Here is a 25,588-nt window from a genome sequence, read left to right as displayed (position 1 = left end):
CTATGTCTGACTTCAATTACCTAAACCCTATGCATGCCTCCTTTTCCTTTTTGACTAAGCTCATAATTTCTCGTCATCTAAGGTTCCTAAATCTTGCTCTCCTTATCCATACATTTGGTCTGATCAATATTTGATCCAAGTTTAGCATATCTTCCCTCCATTTCGATTCTATCCGTTATAAATAAAGTTGAGTGCTTTGCTTTTAATTTTATACGATCTTGTTAATTACTAGTCTATGTGACTTAAACTATACTTTTCAAACTGCAAATATACACACACACACACAAACACATACACACACATACACACACACCTTCATAAGATAGACAGTTTGACACAAATATTAGAGTTGAAAAAAATACAGGCAGTGAAATTTCGACAATCAAAAGTTCATACCACAAGGTGGCTAGTTAATTATCATGATTGTTTTGCTTTTAGAAATGGTCACACTGCATTGTCTGTAGAAAGATGCTCATTCATGAAACCGCTCTGAGGGCTGTAGACAACGTCTCTTAATTCAAAAAACTCTGATGCTGTTATGGCTCAATAATGTAACAATCTCTCTGCTCCAAAAGCTGCATGGTCTTGTGCAACTAAAAAATGTGCACAACTTGATGTTTCCAAATTGCAAAACGATCCTGCTATTTCAGCTACATAGTAATGTCCAACTTCCATGCTAGTTTAATGTCCAAAAATCAAAAATCCTCTATTCTTTTATCCTACCTAGTCTTACACCATCCAAGTAATATCATTAGACCATTAATCCAAAATCCTGATAATGTTCTGGGATCTGGATTCAAATCTTGGCATGTCAGATGGATAACTATCTGGAATCAGGATCAAATGCTGACCATGAAACTACTATTGATTGTTGGAAAAACCTATCTGGTTCACTCATATCTTTAGGGAAAGAAACTGCTGTGCTTACCTGGTCTGGACTAGAGGTGCTTCCAAACCACAGCAGTGTGATTGCCACTTAACTGCCCTCCAGGCAATTAGGAATAAGTATCAAACGCTGACTTAGCCACTGATGCCCACATGAATGAAAAAAAATACACCAGTTTACATTTATCCTATTATTGTTTTATAAAGTTGTTTGCCAGTATCATTGCTGTTTATTTTCCAAAGTTCTATTCTCAGCTCCTCGAAGGTCAGCTTTTCTCCAGTCAATTAAGTTAGCTTTCATCATCTATTGCCGAGCTGTTTTCCTATTTTTAGTCCTCTTATCTGCCCATCTCCATTCCCCACAATGAAATTTAATAGCAAATCTTCTCAATGGACTTCTTACATATTGGGTTAGGTAGGAGTCCTGAATATATTGTAGGAACTCCAATCCCTTATCCATTAACTACCAATCCTTTCTAATCAAATCAGATTAATTGAAATTCCCTGTGATTATTATCCTATTTGTTTCTCAATTCCTGAAATTGACAGAAAATTTCTTCCTCCATGTCCATTCCATTATTAGGTGGTCCTTACATTAGTCTGATTAAACCTCTATTATCTATATCCATATGGATTTTACATTATTCTACTGCCATTACATTATCTCAAATGAGATTGGTTCATCTGCCTCGAGATTTTCTCCCTCTATCTTTGCTGAGTATGTTAGGCCTTGAATATTTAGTTCCATTGTGATTTTTAATGTAGCTCTGTTTCAGTGATCCCCACTACATTTGCTGTCTCCCAATGCATGATTGCCTCCAGGTTTCTAGTCTTATTACAGATACTTTGTGCATTGCTGTTCATGCATTTTAACTCGTTTCAAACAGGATTTCTGCACATTACATTTAATCAAAACTCCCATCCTAGAATTATTTTTATAGTCTTGCCATTAATGTCTTCCTTTACCTGCTCAGCTGCTCTGCTTCATTTACTTGAAAGTTTATAACATCTCTGGTACAACCCACTACCCTCAATTTACAACTTTAAAATCTTTGTCTCCTCCCAATTAACCCCTTCTATGACGGCAAGAGTATTATCCAATTCAGCTGTAGCTCACTCCATCAGTACAGCTCCTTCCTGTTCCAGAACTGGTATTGACGTTCTGACATTAAATCTGATGACACCAAAAGAAGGTTACCTCAGATTACAACGAGATCTTGATCAAATGGGCCAATGGGCTGAGAAGTGGCAGATGGAGTTTAATTTAGATAAATGCAATGTGCTGCATTTTGGGAAAGCAAATCTTAGCAGGACTTATACACTTAATGGTAAGGTAAAAATCCTCCCACTTCCTCCAGACCAAAGGGGTAACCATGGGCACATGTATGGCCCCCAGCTATGCCTGCCTCTTTGTTGGCTACGTAGCACAGTCGATCTTCCGTAATTACACCGGCACCACTCCCCACCTCTTCCTCCGCTACATTGATGGCTGCATTGGCACCACCTCGTGCTCCCGCAAGGAGGTTGAGCAATTCATCAACTTCACCAGCACATTCCACCCTGACCTTAAATTTACCTGGACCATCTCTGGACACCTCCCTCCCCTTCTGGACCTCTCCATCTCCATTAATGACAACCAACTTGACACGGACATTTTTTACAATCCCACCGACTCCCACAGCTACCTGGATTACACCTCTTCCCACCCTACCTCTTGCAAAAATGCCATCCCGTATTCCCAATTCCTCCGCCTCCGCTGTATCTGCTCCCAGGAGGACCAGTTCCACCACAGAACACACCAGATGCCTCCTTCTTTAGAGACCGCAATTTCTTTTCCCATATGGTTAAAGATGCCTTCCCTCGCATCTCGTCCACATCCCGCACCTCCGCCCTCAGACCCCACCTCTCCAACCGTAACAAGGACAGAACGGCCCTGGTGCTCACCTTCCACCCTACCAACCTTCGCATAAACCAAATCATCCACCGACATTTCCGCCACCTCCAAAAAGACCCCACCACCAGGGATATATTTCCCTCCCCACCCCTTTCCGCCTTCCGCAAAGACCATTCCCTCCGTGACTACCTGGTCAGGTCCACGCCCCCCTACAATTCACCTTCCCATCCTGGCATCTTCCCCTGTCACCGCAGGAATTGCAAAACCTGCCCCCACACCTCCTCCCTCACCTCCATCCAAGGCCCTAAAGGAGCCTTCCACATCCATCAAAGTTTAACCTGCACATCCACCAATATCACTTATTGTATCCGTTGTTCCCGATGCGGTCTCCCCTACATTGGGAAGACTGGACGCCTCCTAGCAGAGCGCTTTAGGGAACATCTCCAGGACACCTGCACCAATGAACAACCACACCGCCCTGTGGCCCAACATTTCAACTCCCCCTTCAGGATTAGTGGTGCCGGAAGAGCACAGCAGTTCAGGCAGCATCCAACTCCCCTTCCCACTCTGCCGAGGACATGGAGGTCCTGGGCCTCCTTCACCATCAGACGCCTGGAGGAAGAACGCCTCATCTTCCGCCTTGAAACACTTCAACCCCAGGGCATCAATGTGGACTTCAACACTTTCCTCATTTTCCCTTCCCCCACCTCACCCTAGTTCCAAACTTCCAGCTCAGCACTGGCCCCATGACTTGTCCTACCTGCCTATCTTTTTTTCCACCTATCCACTCCACCCTCCTCCCTGACCTATCACCTTCATCCCCTCCCCCACTCACCTATTGTACTCTATGCTACTTTCTCCCCACCCCCACCCTCCTCTAGCTTATCTCTCCAGCCTTCAGGCTCTCTGCCTTTATTCCTGATGAAGGGCTTTTGCCCGAAACGTTGATTTTACTGCTCCTGAACTGCTATGCTCCTCCTGCACCACTAATCCAAAACTTAATGGCAAGGTCCTAGGGAGTGTTGCTGAACAAGAGACCTTGGAGTGCAAGTTCATAGCTACCTGAAAGTGGAGTCGCAGGTAGATAGAATAGTGAAGAAGGCATTTGGTATTCTTTCCTTTATTGGTCAGAGTATTGAGTACAGGAGTTGGGAGCTGTGCAGGACATTGGTTAGGCCACTGTTGTAATATAGTGGAAAGATGTTGTGAAGCTTGAAAGGGTTCAGAAAAGATTTACAAGGATGCTGCCAGGATTGGAGGATTTGAGCTATAGGGAGAGATTGAATAGGCTAGGGCTGTTTTTCCTGGACTGAGGCTGAGGGGTGATCTTAAAGAGGTTTATAAAATCATGAGGGGCATAGATAGGATAAATAGACAAAGTCTTTTCCCTGGATTGGGGGAGTCCAGAACTAGAGGGCATAGGTTTATAGTGAGAGGGGAAAAGATATAAAAGAGACTTAAGGGGCAACGTTTTCATGCAGAGGGTGGTATGTGTATGGAATGAACTGCCAGAGGAAGTGGTGGAGGCTAATACAATTGCAACATTTAATAAAGGCATCTGGATGGGTATATGAATAGGAAGGGTTTGGATAGAAATGGGCCAGGTGCTGGCAGGTGGGACTAGATTGGATTGGAATATCTGGACGAGTTGGACTGAAGGTTCTGTTTCCTTGCTGTACATCTCTATGACTCTATCGCCAGGTATTAATTCTATTTCTTGCTCCTATGCCTAATTTGCATGTGGTTCAGAGAACAATGCTCAGACTATTATTGCAAGGTCCTGCTTTTTATTTTAGAGCTGGACCTTCTCCTTTTTGTTACATCCAATGTTTATTCCAATGTGGACCATGATAACTGAATTTACCCTTTCTCCTTTCTAAGTTTCTTTCTAGACACTTTGAGATATCCCTTAAGCTGGCAATGGGTATGCAACACAAACTTGTGAATGCTCAATTTTGTTTGGAGAAGCCACTACCTACTCTCTAATCAGAGGACCTAATGCTATCCCATTTTCTATTCTGCTGTTCCATGGTCCCCACCCTTACAGCAAAAGACAACTATGTGAGTCATAGTGATCTGAAAGCTGTCCTTCCTGTGGGTTTTCCTCCAGTCCTCACAGGCAATAAGTATGTCAGAAACTGTTCAAAAAGGTTTGAGACTGCAGGGTTTCTTTCTTAATTTGCTGTAATTCCCCCCAGGGCTTCCATCTGTCACTCCTTTCTTTTCATGAACGTGTGCTTTCCTCGAGGGCATGATTGTACTCTGGATAAAATAGTCCAGAAATTTCCCTCCTCCTTTATGTGTTTGTTTTTCCAACTTGCTCATGACTCTGAGTCAAAGAGATGAAAGTTGGAGACATCTCCTGGAGATTTATTTGCTCAAGAAGCTCATTTTCTATAAACTATCTTGTCCCCTGTCCAAATATACAATCTATTTTGCCATAGCATGGATTAACTAATTAGTTAACAATTACATACCTGCTAACCCAATCAATGTCTCTGGGCTTCTGCTCATGCCTCCCACTCCCTCTCTCAGACTATTCCTTGCTATGTAGGAGAATCAAACAGCACCTCTTCCCTCACTATACCCAATATCCTGACTTCCAAAATCCTAAGTAAATAGCCTTTCAAAGCAGTAATCCATTGAGCTGGACTTGTGCCAATCATAAGGCAATTATGCCCCTTGCTATTTCATAATAATCTACCTTCACATTGCTCAGTAACAATTCAATTATTTTTTGTCAATTTTACTTCCTAGTGACAGTGCATCAAGAATTAATTTAATAAATTAGATTTCCTCATCAGGCACTACAACCTTTCTTCTGTGTACAATTTCCAAAAACACTCTTTCGACTTGGATGCTTTATTTAAGTCAAATGCTTAATATTTACAGATTAGTTAATGATTTTTTTGTGGATAGTCTTTTTGAGGGCATCATTTCTATTCCAACTCCATGTCACCACAAAGGACATTACCCACAGCTACACAGGTTCCCATCCTCTTTTGGTCAATGACATCTGGCTGACAGCTAAGAGCTAACCATGTCTGTCTCTCTCTTACTGTCTGTGGGATGAGGTGGAGAAACAATAGGTTGGAAATTGTGCAAAGGTTTGAGATGATCGGTTTCTCTTTTACAGAAAGCTGAAATCTCAAGCAGGTTTACTTCCACATGTGAAAATATATGCCATTCCCTTCCCTATCTGGAATTCAAACTCCAAATTGCATCATCAGATCCAAGCGTAAACCAGGTTCAAACTAAAGTGAAACAATTGTCTCTTTTGGTATATTGTAGCTGCTTCACCTCCATGAATTGTTGTATTTAGATAAGTTTATGCTTAATGACTAGTATATTGAATTTAGTTTAACTGAGGATAGACTGTTGATTATTTATTGGTAGAACGGAACCCCCAAAAACTTTGAATTCATATTGGAGGCAGCACATTGAGTACACCTGAGCAGCCTGTGCTGTGTGCTAAGTCAATGTCAATCATTCTTGTGATAAAATATTTGAAATGACCAGGTTTAAAATTGTGTACTCTGGAATAAACACACACCCAAAACACTAAAGCAAATGATAGACATTAAGTATACTTCCTCACAGCTGAAAACTGTCTATGCAGCCTGTTTTTTATTTGCACATTTTAATTCCACAGACAGATTAATGAGTTGCCATCAATTACCACTTTTTCATTCTGGTGATCAATATACACTCTTAATTAGAGCTCAATATAAGCTTAGAGAGCCATCGACAGAGGTAGAGAATTGTAACAGGCCTACACTGCCTAAGGTCATCTATGCACTTGCCATCTGTGGCTCTTTGATACAAGTATGGAGAGAAGAAATGTGACTGACAGTCAAATAAAGCATTTGAAAGCTTTGCAGGCCAAAGTTTGGAGGGACAGGTGGGAAATTTTTTGAATCATAGCCTGTGCTATTAATATTTCAAAGAAAAGAACCAGTGACTAAACCTTAAGCTTAAAAAACCTTTCTGTTCTATTTTGAGTCTCCACTATATTTCACATGCATCTCTTAAAGCAGAAGCAATATTAGTTTTTTTAAAAGATCTGAGGCAACAGCCTTTTTTGAATGTTTTCTTTTTAAATCTCAAGAATAATTTAAGACGACAGTGCTTAAGGCATCATGCTAGCACACATTTGGTTTGAAAGCTTTTCAACCTAACAAACATTGTGATGACCAAATTAAAAATTCAGTGTCATGGTGCTGAGGCATGCACAAAAACACAGGTGCACACCAACTTATGAACAGAATAGTGTTTTATACACAGGATTGACAATATATGGTGTGAACTACTGCATGAAATCTATTTGAAGATTTTGAATAGTTTAGATATAAAGTAACACATCATGAAACTTTATTAATGTCAAAATTTAAGATAAATAAGAAACAGATGTGGGCTATTAGTTATCTGAACACAATCAGGGAATTCATGTGGTGCAATGGTAGTGGTCCTACCTCTGAGCCAGACAACTCAGGTTCAAGTCCCATCTGCTCCAGAAGTGTATAACAATATCTCTGAACAGGATGATTAAAGATATCCATTCAGTCAGGAAGCTAAGGACCTTGTGGCTCAGTGGTAGCATCGCTATCTATAGAGCTCTGGGTTTAAATCCCAGTTGCCATGGAGATGTGCCATAACATGTATGAGCATGATGATTTTTAAAAATGGAGTATCTGTAACACTGGGTGGGAAATGAGAGGGGAAGACTAATGAAGTCAATATGCTCTATATAAAAAGGTACATCTATCTTGATCCTGACCTCTACATCTTGCTATGAATCTACTTATCATGGAAGCAAAGGATGGTGTCTAAAGTTGTAAGTTGGAAACAAAGATTTCTTTCAGACAGAAGCTTGTAATTAGAGTTATTTTGGAGAAGAATGATTTCAGTCAAGTTTATAATGTGGATTCAGACTAAAGATTTGTGAAACAGAACCTTACAAGAAGTGGATTTGTGGAGATGGGTTATGTCTTTACCAAGAAGAAAGTAAGGTTTGGCCATTTTGTTGCCTCTTACTAGAAGCAAGATCAGATGAAAAGGATTCTCAGGAGGTAGAGACTCAAGAATTGGACACTGATACATATTTATGAATTTATGAGCAACATTTCATAAAAGAAAGATGTCCTATCAAATGTATATAAATAATGGTCAGACTGATAAATTTCAAAAGCTGATGAAGAATCTATAGAATATACAATGGAATTTAGCAGACCTTTTGCAAGATTGTAAAAATTTTACTCGACTCCTAATTCAGTGCTTGCCTTTAAATTGCTGGATTGTGCCAAAGTGTCAAACATGGATTGGCTATTAACTAGAGTGTTAACTGGTAATATCTTTTACAACCGTTTGCAAGTTTACAAATGGCAGTATCAAAAATACAATAGGATTCAATGATAGCAGCTTTTCAGGCCGTCTGAATATAGGGTGCAAGCATCAGTATGAAGAAAGGATCATAACTAAAGAGGATCATATCACCTTTTTCAGTTATGACAGGAACTGAGAAACTATAAGAATTATCTCCAGGTATGCATGGAGAATGGTCAACAGCTTTTTATATCTAAACCTAAATATCATGATACAATGAATTATCCTAAAGGGCATAACACATTTTAAAATGAAACATGACACAGAAAGTTCAAAAAGTGAGAAGAGGGGAATACTTATTAGGCAGAAGGAATCATACTTTAATCCAGTAATAAATGTCTAGTCACAGATACATGCAATGGTACGGTGGTGGACTGGATGCACATTTATTTAAAGAAGAGGAAACTGTTAATATCTGGTTAAGTCTTTATACAAGGCTGAGAAAAAAAGATAGTGGTTAGAGAAATAGAGGACATTTACAACATTGTGGATGAAAGGGAAGTTAATAAACTCTTCCACAAAAGAAATGTCTCTTAATTGTGATCTCTACAACTAACTTGGAATCTATGAATGTGCATAAAGCGAAAATGATTTTTTAAAATTTACCCTTCCCATCCTAAGCAAAATTAAAATAATGTTTTAACACAGTCCAGGTAGTTGACGGGATGAGTCAACATGATTTTTTTTTGCCCATTCTCTATGTTTCCTCACACTGTATGCAATGCAAATAAATTATCTAGTTGATTAGTTTCATATCTAACAGAGAAACTTGCCCCAGATTGATCTCTCTGTGGCCCCATTTAAAAAATCCTAATCATAATCGAGGATTAAATGTGAGAAATCAGAGAGGTGCACAATAGCAACAATCACCAAGACTAGACAGCTTCGATGCAGGATGATGGTAGGTGAGTCTAGAACTAGGCGTTTATAGTTTAAGGAAAAGGGATAAATCTTTTAGGACTGAGATGAGGAATGGTTGTGGCCAAAATATTGTGTTTTCAAGAAGGAGGTAAATATAGCTCTTGTGGGTGAAGAGATCAAGAGATATTGGAGGAGGGCAGGATCAGGGTATTGAGCTCAATGATCATCCATGATGATATTGAATAGCAGAGTAGGGTCAAGGGTTTAAATGGCTTATTCTTGCTTGTTTCTATGTTTAAATCGTTACAGTCACCAATTCTCCTATCTTTATCTGACATACAGTTTAATATTTGTACTACTGCTATTACCTTCTAGGAGAAAGTGAGGACTGCAGATGCTGGAGATCAGAGGCCCTTCCTGAAGAAGGGCTAATGCCCGAAATGTCGATTCTCCTGCTCCTTGGATGCTGCCTGACCTGATGCGCTTTTCCGGCAACACATTTTCAGCTCACTACTGCTATTACGTAGTGCACATACAGATTGTAGTCATGGGATTAAACCAAACATATAAATACAACAGGAGAAAGTGAGACTGCAGATGCTGGAGACCAGAGTTGAAAAATGTGGTGCTGGAAAAACACTGCAAGCCAGGCAGCATCCGAGGAGCAGGAGAATCGACATTTCGGGTATACGCCCTTCTTCAGGAGTGAGGAAGGTGTGCCAAGCGGGCTGAGATAAAAGGTAGGGGGGAGGGAATTTGGGGGAGGGGCGCTGGGAATACGATAGGTGGAAGGAGGTGAGGGTGATAGGCCAGAGAGGGGGTGGGGGCGGAGAGGTCGGGAAGAAGACTGCAGGTCAAGAGGGCGGCGCTGAATCCTGGGGTTGGGACTGAGATAAGGTGGGGGGAGGGGAAATGAGGAAGCTGGAAAAATCTACATTCATCTCGTGTGGTTGGAGGGTTTCTAGGCGGAAGATGAGGCACTCTTCCTCCAGGCGTCGTGTGGTCAGGGTCTGGCGATGGAGGAGACCAAGGACCTGAAAGTCCTTGGCAGAGTGGGAGGGGGAGTTAAAGTGTTCAGCCACTGAGCGGTTGGGTTGGTTGGTGCAGGTGTCCCAGAGGTGTCCCCTGAAACATTACGCAAGTAGGCGGCCTGTCTCCCCAATGTAGAGGAGGCCACATCGGGTGCGACGGATACAGTAAGTGATGTGTGTGGAGGTGCAGGTGAATTTCAACAGATATGGAAGGATCCATTGGGGCCTTGGAGAGAGGTGATGGGGGAGGTGTGGGTGCAACTTTTGCACTTCCTGTGGTTGCAGGGGAAGGTGCTGGGAGTGGAGGTTGGGTTGGTGGGGGGTGTTGACCTGACGAGGGAGTCGCGGAGGGAGTGGTCTCTCCAGAACACTGATAGGGGTGGGGAGGAAAATATATCCCTGGTGGTGGGGTCTGTTTGGAGGTGGTGGAAATGACGGAGGATGATACGATGTATCCAGAGGTTGATGGGGTGGAAGGTGAGGACCAGTGGGGTTCTATTCTGGTGGCGATTGGAGGGGCGGGGTTCAAGGGCAGAGGTGCAGGAAGTGGAGGAGATGCAGTGGAGAGCATTGTCGACCACGTCGAAGGGGAAGTTGCGGTCTTTGAAAAAGGAGGCCATTTGTGATGATCAGTATTGGAATTGGTCCTCCTGGGTGCAGATGCAGCAGAGGCGAAGGAATTGGGAATATGGGATGATATTTTTATAGGGGGCAGGGTGGGAGGAGGTGTAATCTAGGTAGCTGTGGGAGTTGGTCAGTTTGTAGTAAATGTCCGTGTTGAGTCGGTCACCCGAGATAGAAATGGAAAGGCCTAGGAAGGAGAGGGAGGAGTCTGAGATAAATACAACACAAGAGAAAGTGTATTAAAGCATTCCTTGACCCAAACTGTTGTTAACATGAAAACTGGCAGCTTCAGACTTGATGTGTTTCAGAAGGCCAACAAAATGATGCCTTTAACAAAAAAAACTAATCTGATCAGCTGTTCTTCTGGGATCTGTAGGCACAATCATTTTGTCTGAGAACATATTGTTTGATCAAGCTGTCATTCATGTATCTTTCTTTGCAGCCTCATTCTTTTAGATTAAGCACAGGTCTAATACATTTCAATGGGTTTGCAATCCATCTCTATTTCTGAACATACATCTTACAGCACAGCAGAAGAACCACTCTTTTTGTCATTGCATAATGCACTGCACAGCATGAACCCTGAATAGAGTCATACAGCATGGAATGACATGTCCAACTCATCATCTGCACTGATCTGATATCCCAATCTGATCCAGTCCCATTTTCCAGCATTTGGCCCATATCTCTCTAAATCTCCCTATACATGTACCCTTCCAGATGCCTTTTTAAATGACATAATTGTATTTACCTCCACCACCTGCTCTGGCAGCTCAGTCCATACATACAACACCACCTGTGTGAAAAAAACTGCCCTTCAGGTGCTTTCTATATCTAGCTCCCTACCCCCTACCCCCACATGCCCTCTAGTTTTGAACTCCCCTAACCTGGGTAAAAGACCTTGGTTATTAACCCTATCCATGCCCCTCATGATTTTATAAAACTCTACAAGGTCACCCCTCAGTCTCCAACACTCCAAGGGAAAAAGTCCCAGCCTATTCAGCCTCTCCTCTGAAGCTCAAACCCTCCAATCCTGGCAATATCCTTGTAAATCATTTCTAAACCCTCTCAAATTTAACAGTGTATTTCCTGCAGCAGGGAGATCAGAATTGAATGCAGTATTCCAAAAGTGGCCTCACCAGTATCCTGTACAGGTGCAACATAACATCCTAACTCCTATGCTCAGTGTACTGACAAATGAAGGTAAGCGTGTCAAACACTTTCTTCACCACCCTGTCTACCTGCGACTCCACTTTTAAGGAACTATGCACACACATCCTTAGGTCTCTTTGTTTGGCAACACACTCTAGGGCCCTACCATTAACTGTGTAAGTCCTGCCCTGAATTGCCTTACCAAAATGCAATACCTCATATTTATTTAAATTAAACTCCATCTGCCATGCCTCAGCCCATCCGATCAAGTTCCCATTGTGCTCTGAGGCAACCTTCTTCACTGTCCAATTTTGGTGTCATCTGCAAATACCTCCTAAATTCATATCCAAATCAATTTTACAAATTATGAAAACTAGTGGACTCAACAGCTAATCTGTTTATTGGTAAATGCATATTGTCAACATTGGTTTATTCACCTCTGCTACTGCAGCAAAATGCACACATGAGAATGGGTTTTACCTGAGAACAAGTCTTTGCTGGTGACGCCTGGAGTCTGCCAGAAAAAGCTGTAAAATTTGGAATGGTTCGAGGGATGAATTCAGGAGCCAGGGGGTTGAGCACACATCCTCTGCTGAGTTCCAAGTTGTCAAGCTGTGTCTTAATCTCATGTAAGGTGGTTCCATGGAGGCTTCCATTTTTGTGACAAACGAAGATGAAATGCTCCCAAATTTTCCTACAAAATGAACAATCCCAGTAAGTACTTTTACAGAACTCAAGTTTAACAATTCACACCATGGACTTCTGTCAGAAATCACAATGTGCCTCAAATCATCACCATTTTGACTTGTAAGAAATGCCATTTGTATATCAAACCTTTGCTATTGAAAGTACAATGTCCATATACTGGAGACTTTTGGTAAGGTTATGCTGCAGAAGTAGGACTTATGCCCGAAACGTCGAATCTCCTGTTCCTTGGATGCTGCCTGACCTGCTGCGCTTTTCCAGCAACACATTTTCAGCTATGCTGCAGAAGTAACTCTACAGCAGAAATATTTTCCTCTATATTCCAAGTTTTAATTTTAGCTTATCTTCAAATAACTTAGAACAACAGAATTAATAAATGGATATAGATTTGCTTGCTGAGCTGGAAGGTTCATTTCCAGATGTTTCGTCACCCTACTAGGTAACATCTTCAGTGGGCCCACGGGTGAAGCATTGCTGATAATTCCTGCTTTCTATTTATATGTTTGGATTTCTTTGGGTTCGGACCAGAACTCTATCAACAAACACATCGAGTTAGACACCATCTACCACCCCCTGAGAAAAAGAACAGGAAATTATGTCACCACAGGAAATGACATCACCAACCCAAAGAATTTTGGAAAATTACCATAAATGCACTTGCTTTTTCTCCCGCTATCTCTTTTAGTGCCCTTGGGATGCATTCCATCAGGACCAGGAGACTTGGTTAACCTTCGCTCCATTAGCTTGCCCAATACTATCTCTTTCATGATAATGACTGTTCCCAGGTCCTCCCCTACCTTTGTCTCTTTCATGTCTTCCATTGTGAAGAACTGACACAAAATCATTGTTCAATGCTTCAGCCATTTCCTCAGATCCAATGACTAAATCCCCATTCTCATCCTCTGAAGGATCAATGGCTACTTTAGCCCCTCTTTTGTTTTATATATTTATAGAAACTTCTGTTATCTGCCTTTATATTCTGATTTAGTTTATTCTTATAATTCAATCTTTTCTTTATAGCTCTTTTGTGGCTTTCTGTTGACCTTTAAAGCTTTCCCAATCTTCTAGCTTCTTGCTGATCTTGACCACTTTGTATGCCTTCTCTTTCAATTTGATAGCCTCCCTTGTTTTCTTAGACACTCATGGCAGATTACCTCTTTTCCTACAGTCCTTCCTTTTCACTGGTATACACTTTTGCCGAGCATTTTGAAAAATTGCTTTGAAAGTCCTCCACTGCTCGTTAACTGTCCCATCATAAAGTCTTTGTTTCCACCCTACTTTAGCCAACAACTCCCTCATCCTATTGTAGTCTCCTTTGTTTTAAGCGTAAGACTTCGGTATTGGATGTTATCTTCGCACTATCCATCTATATTCTAAATTCAACCATATTGTGATCGCTCCTTCCAGAGGATCCCTAACTCTGACATTATTAATTATTCCTGTGACTGAGAACTGCCAAGTATATATTCTACATCAAAAACACATCATGGGTGTATTCACCAAAAATACTAGCAGCTGAGATATTTCCAATAAAATGCAATCTTCTTGTATTGCTTGAAGCACATAACATGATTAATTAATGTAATTCATTTACTTAGCTTAAATGGAATGCAAGTATTAATTTCGAAGTCATTCACTGTCATTTTGTTAGTAACAGAATAACTCAAGTACAAAGACTAAGCAAGGATGCACTGTATAAAGACTAAGCAAGGATTCATGAGCCATGGACTAATCAAGGATGCACCACGCAAATGTTGTTGTACAAAATAGAAAATGTATAAAGGAAACAAACATTAAAAAGAACAAGAAAATATATGACTATCACTCAATTACTCTCTATAGACATTTAAAAAGTAGCTTTGTGTTTAGGCAGCTTTACTCAGTACTACATTTTTGATTCACTGTTTTAAGAATCCACCGTAAGAACATAAAATACAGGAGAAGTAGGCCATTTGGTCCCTCAAGACTGCTCTTCCATTCAACACCACTTTCATGTCAACTCAGCATTAGCATCAACTCCTTAGCAATTCAAGATAAAGCCCAATCAATATTCCTCAAGATGTCATCTCATTGATGAAACTTCAATGATAATACTTCCAGAAACAAATCACAATCCAAATCTACATCATATTGTACAGACAGCTGAGATAACAAACTCAACAGCGTTGTTGTAATCTTCATATTATACCAGCAAACCTCACATGGCAGTGAACAGTGTTATGGCTGACAATAATCTATGGTGAATTGGGTTCAAGAGAAAGATAATTGTACTTTGGTCATCACAATATTTCAACATTGGTTTTGATATAAATATATGATGTACTTCCTTGAATATTACACTATTTTCCCCAGTTTTTTTTTTCTGTATTCAGACAATTTCTATTAAAATCTATCAGGTTAAAATTTTCCTCCAAGGCATTTACACTTGCCTTTGCAAGTTCCTAACTGCTGAGTAATTGGTTCATCATGATAATCCCTCATTGCTCAATATATTTTAGCCACCCTAATGCACTTATTCTCAACAAAAATGTTGAGTCTGCCATAATTTCCTCTGTTCCAACCTCTATTTTCATTCCAAGCCTGAAATAACTGTAGAGGCCAGTGTCCCATCATCTAATCACCTTTTATTTACGATGGTCCAGGAACTGGTTGTAGCGCGCCAGCTCGGAATCAATTCTCAATCGGAGAGATTCTAATCTTCTGGTAATACTGGTCAGCACAGGCTTTCCTGACTGGGGTGGTTAACCTGGGCCAATCAAGAAACTCGTAGTTAATGAGGTCCCACCTATTTCCAATCGTTACATCTCCCTGCTCCCTAGTCCAGGTACGTAGGCCTGGTCTTTCACTGGTATTTCTTCTACCATGCTTTCCCCTGGCTCCAGTTCCTCCGACTGAGACTCTAACACAGAAGGCGTGTACCAGACCGTGGCTCATCTCTCACGTCTGGAACATCTTGGAAGAATCTTATCCTCTTCTTCCGGCAGCAATGGTATCGAGGCTGTATCCATTTCGAACTCTGAGGCTTCCTCAACACTAGACGCAAGGGGAACACCTGCAGTTTCTGCCAGGCCTTCGAGCTATTCTGAGGGGCCAGGTATGTTTTGCTCCTGCCCCATTTGCAAGGTAATGGCTTTCAGGTGATCCACATGTTTGTTCTAGACAGTGCTACCCAACCAAACTTTGTAAGTCACTGGATCTGTCCCCGCATCAACCTTGCCTTGTACCCATACCGGGCCATTCCATGATTCTAGCATCGAACCTCATTCCCTGATTTAAATTGTCCCTCTTGCTTAGAGGAGGCATATGACTGGTAGTGGCATTCCTGTTGCCATTTCACCCTCTCTCTCCTTCTCTCCCCAGAATTTGCTTGGAAGAAATATTGCATTTGTTTAGGCATACCGGGTCCAATCTTCGACAGCAAGGCCAAATGAGTCAAGCTTCCCAAATAGAGGCATGATGCCAGAAATGCTTACTTCAACTCCAAGATGATAGTTAGAAGCATCCCGTTTTCTGCCATCACCACTGAAATAACTGCAGAGGCCAGGTCCCATCAACATGTCACCCTTTATTTACCAGTGCCCAGTACACTGGCTGAGGCCAGCTAGCTTGGAGTCAGTCCTCAACAGAGTAGATTCTGAGCTCCTAGTTATTTCTTTTTTCCTTGAGATTCTCATCTCTTGGGGATGTTTTTTTCTTTTGCTTTCTCCATTCCTCCCACACTACTGTCATACAACAGTAGTGCTCATATTCCTCAGCACCCATGTTTATGTGTGTGTGTGTTTAGGTGCAAAATGTGGTGAAAAACCACCAAGTGAAAGTAACTATATTAGCATTCCACCACCAGTAAAGTAGAATTAGGGTGTGTGAGGAAATAAAGCACTCCATTATCCCTGGTGTCCACCTTTGCCTAAAGAAACCTACAGTATTGGTAGACACTGCATGCTCCATCTTCAGGGACACCCGGGCCTGAACATTACCGTGAAGAGGGGAATTTGGTTTGCCCAGGCTTTTCTGATTGGCTCAGGTTAACAATCCCGATGAAGAATCTTGCAGTCAACAAGGTCCACCTAGTTCCAATCACTACAAAGTGCAAGGAGCAAATCTGACTCTCAGTAACATAGTCAATCACCATCAATTCAGCCTTGATCATGGCAAGTCTGACGGCCTTGTTCTCCATTGTCAAGATACATCAGGCCCCTCTTCATGAGCCATGGAGCAACCTACTTTAACTATTTACTTCTTGCCATCCTTATTCTTAGCTCTAATAATAAATGTGAAAAGTTGCAGGATATATATAAGTATCTGCCATCCAGTAAATATAAAGCTATGCCAATGAAAATAACAAAAGTAATGTTTGCATTTGTGGAGGTAACATTTTCAGCAGGTCTCCAAATGTTTCGCACAATTAATTACTGTTATGTAAACAAAGATGGAAGTTATTCAGTGCTATCAACACAAATGGTGTGAACACATAATTGTGTTGCATCACAATTTGTTATTGGCGCACAGTGCAATTGCTCATATCTTCAACTGATCACTCGGTCACTGCTGTTCCACTATCCTGCATATCTCACTAGTGCCAGTGTTTTGGATGAAGAGCAATTTGTTAGCTATGTCCAAGAGGGGTTTTTGAAACAGCATGTAGATAGTCAAATGAGGGAGGGAGCCATACTGGAACTGGTATTAGAAAATGAACCTGGCCAAGTGATCAAAGTTGCTGTGGGGAAATATTTTGCGAATAGTGACTGTGATTCCATATGTTTGTGGATACTTATGAATAAGGACAAGATTGGACCTTGGATGAAGGTGTTAAATTGGCGGAAGGCCAACTGTAACCAAATTAGGCAAGAATGAAGCATGTGGATTGGGAGGGGCTGTTTGAGAATACATCTATCTCTGAAATGTGGAGTCTTTTAGGGACCAGTTGATTACAGTGCAGGACAGGAATGTTCCTGTGAAAATGAAGGACACGAATGGCAGGATTTGGGAACCTTTGATTACAGGGGAAATTATCAGCTTAGACTAAAAAATGAGCCTAACTATTGCATAGGCAACTTCAAACAAAGTCCTTGAAGAATATAGAGAAATTGGAAGGAGCTCAAATGGGGAATCAGGATTAAAAGGAGGTATGAAATGCAGGGTTAAGGAGAATCTCAATACATATATTAGCAGCAAGATGGTAGCTAGGAAATCAGTAGACCCATTCAAGATAAAGGAGGGAGGTTATGTGTGGAGCGAGGGGAGGTAGGTGAGATTCTTAATGAGTACTTTACATTGGTATTCACCAACGAGAGGGGATGTTGAGGTTAGGGAAAGGTGTGAGAATATTCTCGGGCAGGTCAACATAATGAAGGAGAACACGGTGGGTGTCTTGAAATACATTCAAGATAGAGAAGTCTCCAGAGCCAGACAGAATCTATCCCAGGATACTGTGGGAGGCAAGTGAGGAAATAGCTGGGGTCTTAACAGATACCTTTCCATCCTCTTTGGCCTCAGGCGAGGTTCCAGAGGACTGGAGAATGGCCAAAGTTGTTCCTTTGTTTAAAAATTACAAGTAATTACAGGCCAGTAAACCTGACATCAGGAGTAGGGAAGCTGTTGGAGAAGATACTGAGAAATAGAATTTATTCACATTTGGAAGCAAATGGACTTGTTATTCAGAGGCAGTATGGGTTTGTGCGGGGAAGGTCATGACTCAATAACTTGACTGAATTTTTTTGAAGAAGTGACAAGAATGATTAATGAGGGAAGGGCAGTGGATGTTGTATAAATGGACTTTAGTAAGGCATTTAGCTGGTACAGAAGATAGAGTCTCAAGAGATCATAGGTGAGTTAGCTAGATAGATATAAAACTGGCTTGGTCATGGAAGACAGAGTAGCAGTGGAAGGGTTCTTTTCGGAATGCAGATCAGTAACTAGTGGTGTTCTGCAGGGATCAGTGCTGGAACCATTGTTGTTTGTAATATATGTAGATGATCTGGAGGAAAATGTAGGTGGTCTGATTAACAAGTTTGTGGATGACACCAAAACTGGTGAAGTTGCAGATAGTGAGGAGAATTGTCAAAGTATTCTGTAGGAAATAAATAGATTACAGATTTGGGAGGAGAAATGGCAAATGGAATTTAATCCAGACAAATGCAAAGTGATGCATTTTATAAGAACAAACTCAGGTGCAAATTATACAATTACTAGCAGAACCCTTAGGAGCATTGACATTCAAAAGGATCTGGGAGTACAGGTCCACAAAGCCCTGCAAGTGGCAACACAGGTAGTTAAGGTGGTCAAGGCATCATTCAGCATGCTTGCCATCATCGCTGGGACAGTGAAATTAAAAGTTGACAAGTTATGTTACAGCGTACAAAACTTTAGTTCAGCCACATTTGGAATATTCCATGCAGTTCTGGTAGCCAGATTACCATTAGGACATGGATGCTTTGGAGACAGTCCAGAGAAGGTTCATCAGGATGTTGCCTGGTCTGGAAGGTTTTAGTTATGAGGAGAGGTCGGATCAACTCGGCTTGTTTTCACTGAAAAGATGGAGGCTGAGGGATGACCTGACAAAGATCTACAAAAATTATGAGAGGGTGGAGAGTTAGAGGCTTTTTCCCAGGGTGGAAAGGACAACTATAAGAAGGCACAGGTTCAAGGTGAGAGGGGAAAAATGTAAGGAATTTTTTTTATGCAAAGGGTGATAGGTGGCTGGAACACACTGCCATTGGAGATGGTGAAAGTAGGCACACTAGCAGCGAAGGTGTACCTTGGTAGACACATGAACATGAGGTGAACAGAGGGACAGATATCGTGTGTGGGCCATAAGTTGTGGGTGTGAATAAGGAATCGGAATTGGTGCAGGCTTGGTGGGCTAAAAGGCCTCTTCCTGGCTGGAATGTATTGTGTTGTATTGTTCTGCTACTCACAACAAGTTTAACCATTTTAATGGTAATAATCATTAGAAATTTAAATGGCACTATTTCAATAGGTGGAAGGTAATGATATTTTAATGAAGATAAATATTTAGATGAGTCATTAATGGCAGAAGAGCCTCCACACAAAAACTAAAGATTAGCAAATGAACAATCACTTCACAGTAATGTTACAAAACAGGCATGATCAGGATTTCCGTTCTTTGTCACCAATACTATAAAAAGTGGTGCAATTTCTGTTGTCATTCAAAATTCATACATACTGATTTTAAAATTCTGGACAAATGTTTTGGTGACTAATCAACCGTTTTAGCTTCCCATCGACAATTCTTCCTGATGATGGCCATTTCTTGCTGTAGTTGGTGGTTCTGTGCGTGTTGTGCATCAGAGTAATTCTTTCATGAATGTTGCATTAGATCCAGTTGTCAGTGTTAAAAAAATTGAATTATATTGTATTTTAAGGGTTCAGTAATCCACCTGCTTCATCAATAAAAACTGTAACCAACTACTTTGATTGCAAATAATCCATTTGTTTACTGATCCTCCATGATGATGTGTCAGGTCACTGTTTTGGACCTGTCTTGAGAACATTTCTGAGATTGAATATTTTATTATAATGAAGTAAGTGTAAATGATTTTAATCAGGATCAAGTCAGAATACTTCTGGAACATCAATACTGGATTCCAACAACTCTGCCATGATGCCAGCACTAGATCTAGCACTGCTGCATGGAATGCTGAAATTGAGCTTTTTTTCTACTAAGGACTCTACATTATAAGCCAGGCCCTTGGTCCTGCTCAAGAACAACTAAATTAATCACTTATTATCTATTTATTGGATGAAGTGTTATATAGCGCACACCATCTTACAATATTTTCTTGATTTCAGAGTATTTCAGCTGTACTTGCAATTGTCATTATACATGTATTATTTTTTAAAACATGACACAATTTTTTAAATTATAGCCAGTCCTCTGCTTCTTAGGCAGACCTCAAAGACCAAAAATGACTTTCTTCCATTCCAGAACAACGTGGCCTGAGGTGACTAAACAGTCTAATGATAAAGGTTTGGCAGGAAAATTTGGATTTCTGCGCACTCCTCTCACAGTTTGTGCTTGGCCTCCACCTGGGACCATTCAAGATCATCAGAATGTTTGGCATCTTTGAGAATTCTTGGCCAGTTTAGGCAGTCTTGGACAAGACATTCTCATGAAGCAGTGGGGATAGTTTTTTCCAGAGAGGCTTTGAGGATGCCCTTGAAGTGTTTCCTCTGTTCTCCTGGTAACTACTTGCTATGTTGCAACTCAAAGCAGAAAGCTTGTCTGGGTTGCTGGTGTCAGGCATGCAGACAATGCGGCCTGCCCAATTCAGCTGATTGACCTGTAATCTGTGCCTGGATGCTGGGCTGTTGGCTTCAGAGGGAACCTTGACAATGAATTACCAATCTTGCCATTACATTTTCAGGATTTTGTGTGGACATCGCTGGTGATATTTCTCTTGCGATCTGAGGTGTCTGCTGTAGATTGACCACATCTCTGAAACATACAGAAGGTCAGGTAATCTGGCCAACCTGTAGACCATGATGTTGGTGCCAGGTATGAGGTCTTTGATACCAAACACACTATTCTTCAGCTGTCCAAAGGTTGCACTGGCACACTGGAGGCCATTTTAAAATATATTAGCAATGTCTGTTCTCATGGAGCTAACACAAAACAAGGGAAAGTAGTCATTCAATCAGAAGTCAAAATTATTTTAAACAACAGCTTGAGGACTATTCACCCGCCTTATGTCATTCCAACCTCATGATTATAAAAGATAAAATCATCATAGTCTTACCGGACTATAGGGATTCTCTCTTATTAGAGAGAGACAACTGGTGGTGGTTTAACCAGAGGGTCACCACACCTTAAGCAAGCGGAGAATCCTTCAAGGTAATGTCAGCCGATAAGGAATTGAACCCACGCTGTTAGTGTCACTCTTCATGGCAGACAAGCCATCCAGCTAACTGAGTTTAGTTTAGTTTAGGTTTCAGTTTAAACTAACTATGGGCGGCACGGTGGCACAGTGGTTAGTACTGCTGCCTCACAGCACCAGAGACCCAGGTTCAATTTCCGCCTCAGATGACTGACTGTGTGGAGTTTGCACATTCTCCGTGTGTCTGCGTGGGTTTCCTCCGGGTGCTTCGGTTTCCTCCCACAATCCAAAAATGTGCAGGTTAGGTGAATCGGCCACGCTAAATTGTTCGTAGTGTTAGGTGAAGGGGTAAATGTAGGGGAATGGGTCTGGGTGGATTGCGCTTCAGCGGGTCGGCGTGGACTTGTTGAGCCGAAGGGCCTGTTTCCACACTGTAAGTAATCTTATCTAACTCACTTATGGTTATTACAGATATATCAAATCGGCTAATCACAAACTGAAAGCATACATGTACAATAACAGTGCAGTCATGTGTACTACAATAAAAGTCAAGTTAACTATCACACTAATAACATTATTCCAACTACATCAATACAATCTTTTGACACCTTGCTGCAACAGAAAACCACTGACTCACCGACATTTGCCAATGGAACAGAGAGCTACTGGATCTCCAACCACAACCACAAGGGACTGTGTCCTAGTGAGAATGGTATTCAGCATCCTATAACTAGAAAAGAATCCATACTCCAAATCTTCAGCGGACTCTTCAAGCTGAGCATCTCTTCGTCTCACTGATGCTGGTGGGTCTTTGTAGGTGTGCCGTGTTCTGACTGTGCTTAGAAACAGGACTCGGAATTGTCTGTCTGTAAACAGCAGTAAAAAAACAAGAACGTCTCTGAATTTTTGCACATCAATGATATCTGGAATCAGTTCTAATGTACATGTTTTAAAAATATAATTTAAAAATAGATAATAGCTTTAAAGCTTTTAAAGTCCTTTGAATCATGATAATCTGAACTCCAGTAAGTGCCACAGTATGTTAAAGTGTAAGTTTATTTAAATAAGAACTGAAAACATACGAGCAAGTGTAGATAATATCATGGTTCAATTTCTACATGAAGTATATTTTCCTGACCTGTTCCCAGGTCCCTTGATCCGTAAGTGACCAAAAGTATTCTTGCTTAGTCCTAAATATGCTCCTAAGCATCCACTCCCTTCAATTCACTCCCTGTGATATCAAGGAATAACTAAAGGTAGTACTGGGTACTACAGAGGCCAAGGGCCCTGACAACAGTCCAGCAACAGTACCAAAGATTCAATACTCCAAGCCAAGCTGTTCCAGCACAGCCTCAACACTGGTATCAATGTACTAAGTTGCCCAGATACATCCCGTCGGTGAGGGTGGAGTTGGAGGGGGGGGGGGGGGGGTGGTATGTGTGTTGGTGGAACATGATAGGTAGACTTAGAGCCCAAAGAGAGAGAATAACACTTGGACAGGAAAAGGAGTGGTTAAAGGTCAGTCTGGGGAATGAATAGCTACTAATAGGGATGATTAGTGGCTGACAATGGGTAGAGTATGGTAGCAGCCCAGGGGATGACAAGGCCGAATTTATGGGGGTTGAGTAGCAGCCTCCTGGCTGCTAAAAAACAGATAGATTGCTAACTTCTCCAAACAGCAAAGGATGCTGGGTTAATTGACCAAGCAAAACTCTGAAATCACAAAACCCACACACCAGACACACTGCAAAAACAGCAGCCAGGTGTTAATGATATTAGCATAATATAAAACGCAACAGTTATTCTGGACAGACAGACACCCTCAACAACTTATCCATTAAATAAAGGAAAGCCCAGACTGAAAAGCACCAGGTCCTGCTAAACAAAGAAACTGAGAGTAGCATGCCATCCAAATGATTGATTCACTCTTGTTTCAAACTATTAAGTGTATCTCCCTGACGGGCCAGTACTATAGAAAGTTCCAGAAAACCATCTAAAGGTTTCAAAACATGTATTCGCCTGCAGACCTCGCTTCCTGGGACCGCTCTCTTGGAACCACCACCGGAATCTCTAGAACCATCTGAGGCCTTCTGAGGAGACGAGCATGGCAAGAAGAAAAGACCAGCTGACCATCCAGAGAGAGAGGAAGAAAGCAGCTTTGCAGACCCAGAGACAGAACCACAAAGAGAGCGACTGCATAAAGTATTGTAACTTTAGGGATAGTATGTTGAGTAGCAAAGATTCTTGCAATCTTGTTCTTAATAAATTGGGACTGTTTTGCTTTGGCACCAGCTTGTGTTCGTATTGATTTGACCGCTTTGGTATTGTGGGTCACCTGGGCAAACTCATTCATAATATTTTGGGTGGAGTTGTCTAATTTGTTTCAAGGAGAGACCAGACAACTGTTGTTTTTTTAAAGGCTGAAACAATAGATGCAGCCTGAATGGGTTCAGTCAAGCTCCCATAGAACCAGGATTTTTAGTTTTAGCTTGCTGCAGTTGCTGGGGTCTTGAAGATAGATGTGGAAGCTCTTCTTCCTCCCTCTGTTACAGTGAAAAGCTGGGGTTCTCTTCCTGCTGCTAGAATTGCATGTCAGATAATCTATTTTACAGAATTTGCCTTTGCCAAGGGTGTATGTATGGGATGTTACTATGTTAGAAGAATGTTTTGTTAAGCATTTCAATAGAGTTACAGTTAAGCCAATTTTCTTTTTATTTTGTCTGTATTTTAACTGTACTGTAAATATAAAGTGTTTTTAGTTAAAGTTGAGTAGTTTGACCATTCGAATTGCATCTGGAACACAATGCTTTACACTTACCTGTAAAATAAAAAAAGTTAAGGTCTAGGATATAATATTGTTTTTGGGTGTTTGGTCTGGTCCATGACCCACATCCATATTAATCTGTGATCCGAAAATAGATGGATCTGTTCATGATAGTATTGGTAGCAGCGACCACAGTATATTCATTCTGGGGACAAAATCCTGACCATATTGAGGATAAACTTCATCATGCAGTGGAGCATCACTACTGTAATACATGGAACAGGTTTTTGAAGGATCTAGCAACATAAGGTTGGGCATTCATGAAGTGTGCTCTGGACCATCATAAGTAACAGAACTGTAGTCAACAATCTAATCTTTGACCTGGCATGATCCCGACTCTACCATTATTGTCAAGGTAGATCAACCCTGGTTCAGTGAAAAGTGAGAAACTGCATACCAGGAATAGCAACAGGCATTGTTCAGGTGTCAACCTGGTGAATCTACAACACAGGAATACTTGCATGCCAAATAGCAAAAGCAATGTGCAATAGGCAGGGCTAAGCAATCCGATGATCATCAGATCAGACCTAAGCTCTGCGTGTCCTGTCACATCTAGTCATGAGGGTGGTGGACGACTAAACAACTAACATGAAGTGAGGGCTCCACAAATATTCATATCCTCAAAGATGTCAATGCTAAAGACAAGGCTGAAACATTTGTATCACTTGTCAACCAGAAGTGAGAAGTAGGTGATCCATCTCAATCTCTTCCTGAGAGCTAATATCACAGATACTAGCTTTCCATCAACTCAATTTAATCTTTGTGGAATAAAGAAACAGCTGAAGACACTGGATGCCACAGGTCTTGATAAAATTCAGGCAATAGAATTGTGCTTCTAGACACCTTGTTCAGTACAATACTGGTATCTACTCAACAATGTGGAAAATTGCAGAATTTCAAGAAGCAGAGAGATTCAAAATATCTAGCAAAACAGTCAGGAAATGTTAGTCTAACAGATGTAACATACAATCAAGATGACTAATCCAATGCTATCCTTTAGTACAAGAAGAACTTAACATAAATGTCAGGACGTTTTGCTTCAGTTATACAGGGCATCAGTGGAACTACATCTCTAATATTGTGTGCCATTTTTTGTCTCCTTATTTCAGAAAAAATGTAAACCCAAATGGAGGTAGTTCAGAAGACGTTTACTAGTTTGATATCTGAAATGAGCAAATTGTCTTTTGTGGACAGCTTGATCAGGCTGGGCTTGTTTGCACTGGAGTTTAGAAGAATGAAGGGTGACTTATTGAAGTACATAAAATCCTGACTGGCCTTGACAAGATGGATGTAGAAGGGATGTTTTCTATTGTAGGTCATTTCAAAATAAGGGAATATGGTTTTAAAGTTAATGGTAACTCTTTTAGCACAGAAGTGAGAAGAATCAAGACTG

General features: G+C 41.2%; 1 protein-coding gene across 1 annotated transcript in view; it reads right to left on the bottom strand.

Moving 5' to 3' along the window:
• Positions 1–25,588, bottom strand: part of LOC132825603 (probable helicase with zinc finger domain) — a 275,845-nt gene that overhangs the window by 49,855 nt on the left and 200,402 nt on the right. Inside the window, exons 18-19 of the mRNA XM_060840985.1 lie at positions 22,009–22,233; positions 12,310–12,523 (exon numbers count right to left, since the gene is read on the bottom strand). Coding sequence (XP_060696968.1) covers positions 12,310–12,523; positions 22,009–22,233 — 439 coding nt within the window. The remainder of the gene's footprint in view (positions 1–12,309; positions 12,524–22,008; positions 22,234–25,588) is intronic.

Source organism: Hemiscyllium ocellatum, chromosome 20 (genome assembly GCF_020745735.1).
Source record: "Hemiscyllium ocellatum isolate sHemOce1 chromosome 20, sHemOce1.pat.X.cur, whole genome shotgun sequence".
Lineage (NCBI taxonomy): Eukaryota > Metazoa > Chordata > Chondrichthyes > Orectolobiformes > Hemiscylliidae > Hemiscyllium > Hemiscyllium ocellatum.
Note: the sequence above shows the minus strand (reverse complement) of the source record. Positions and strands in the feature narration are given on the sequence as shown.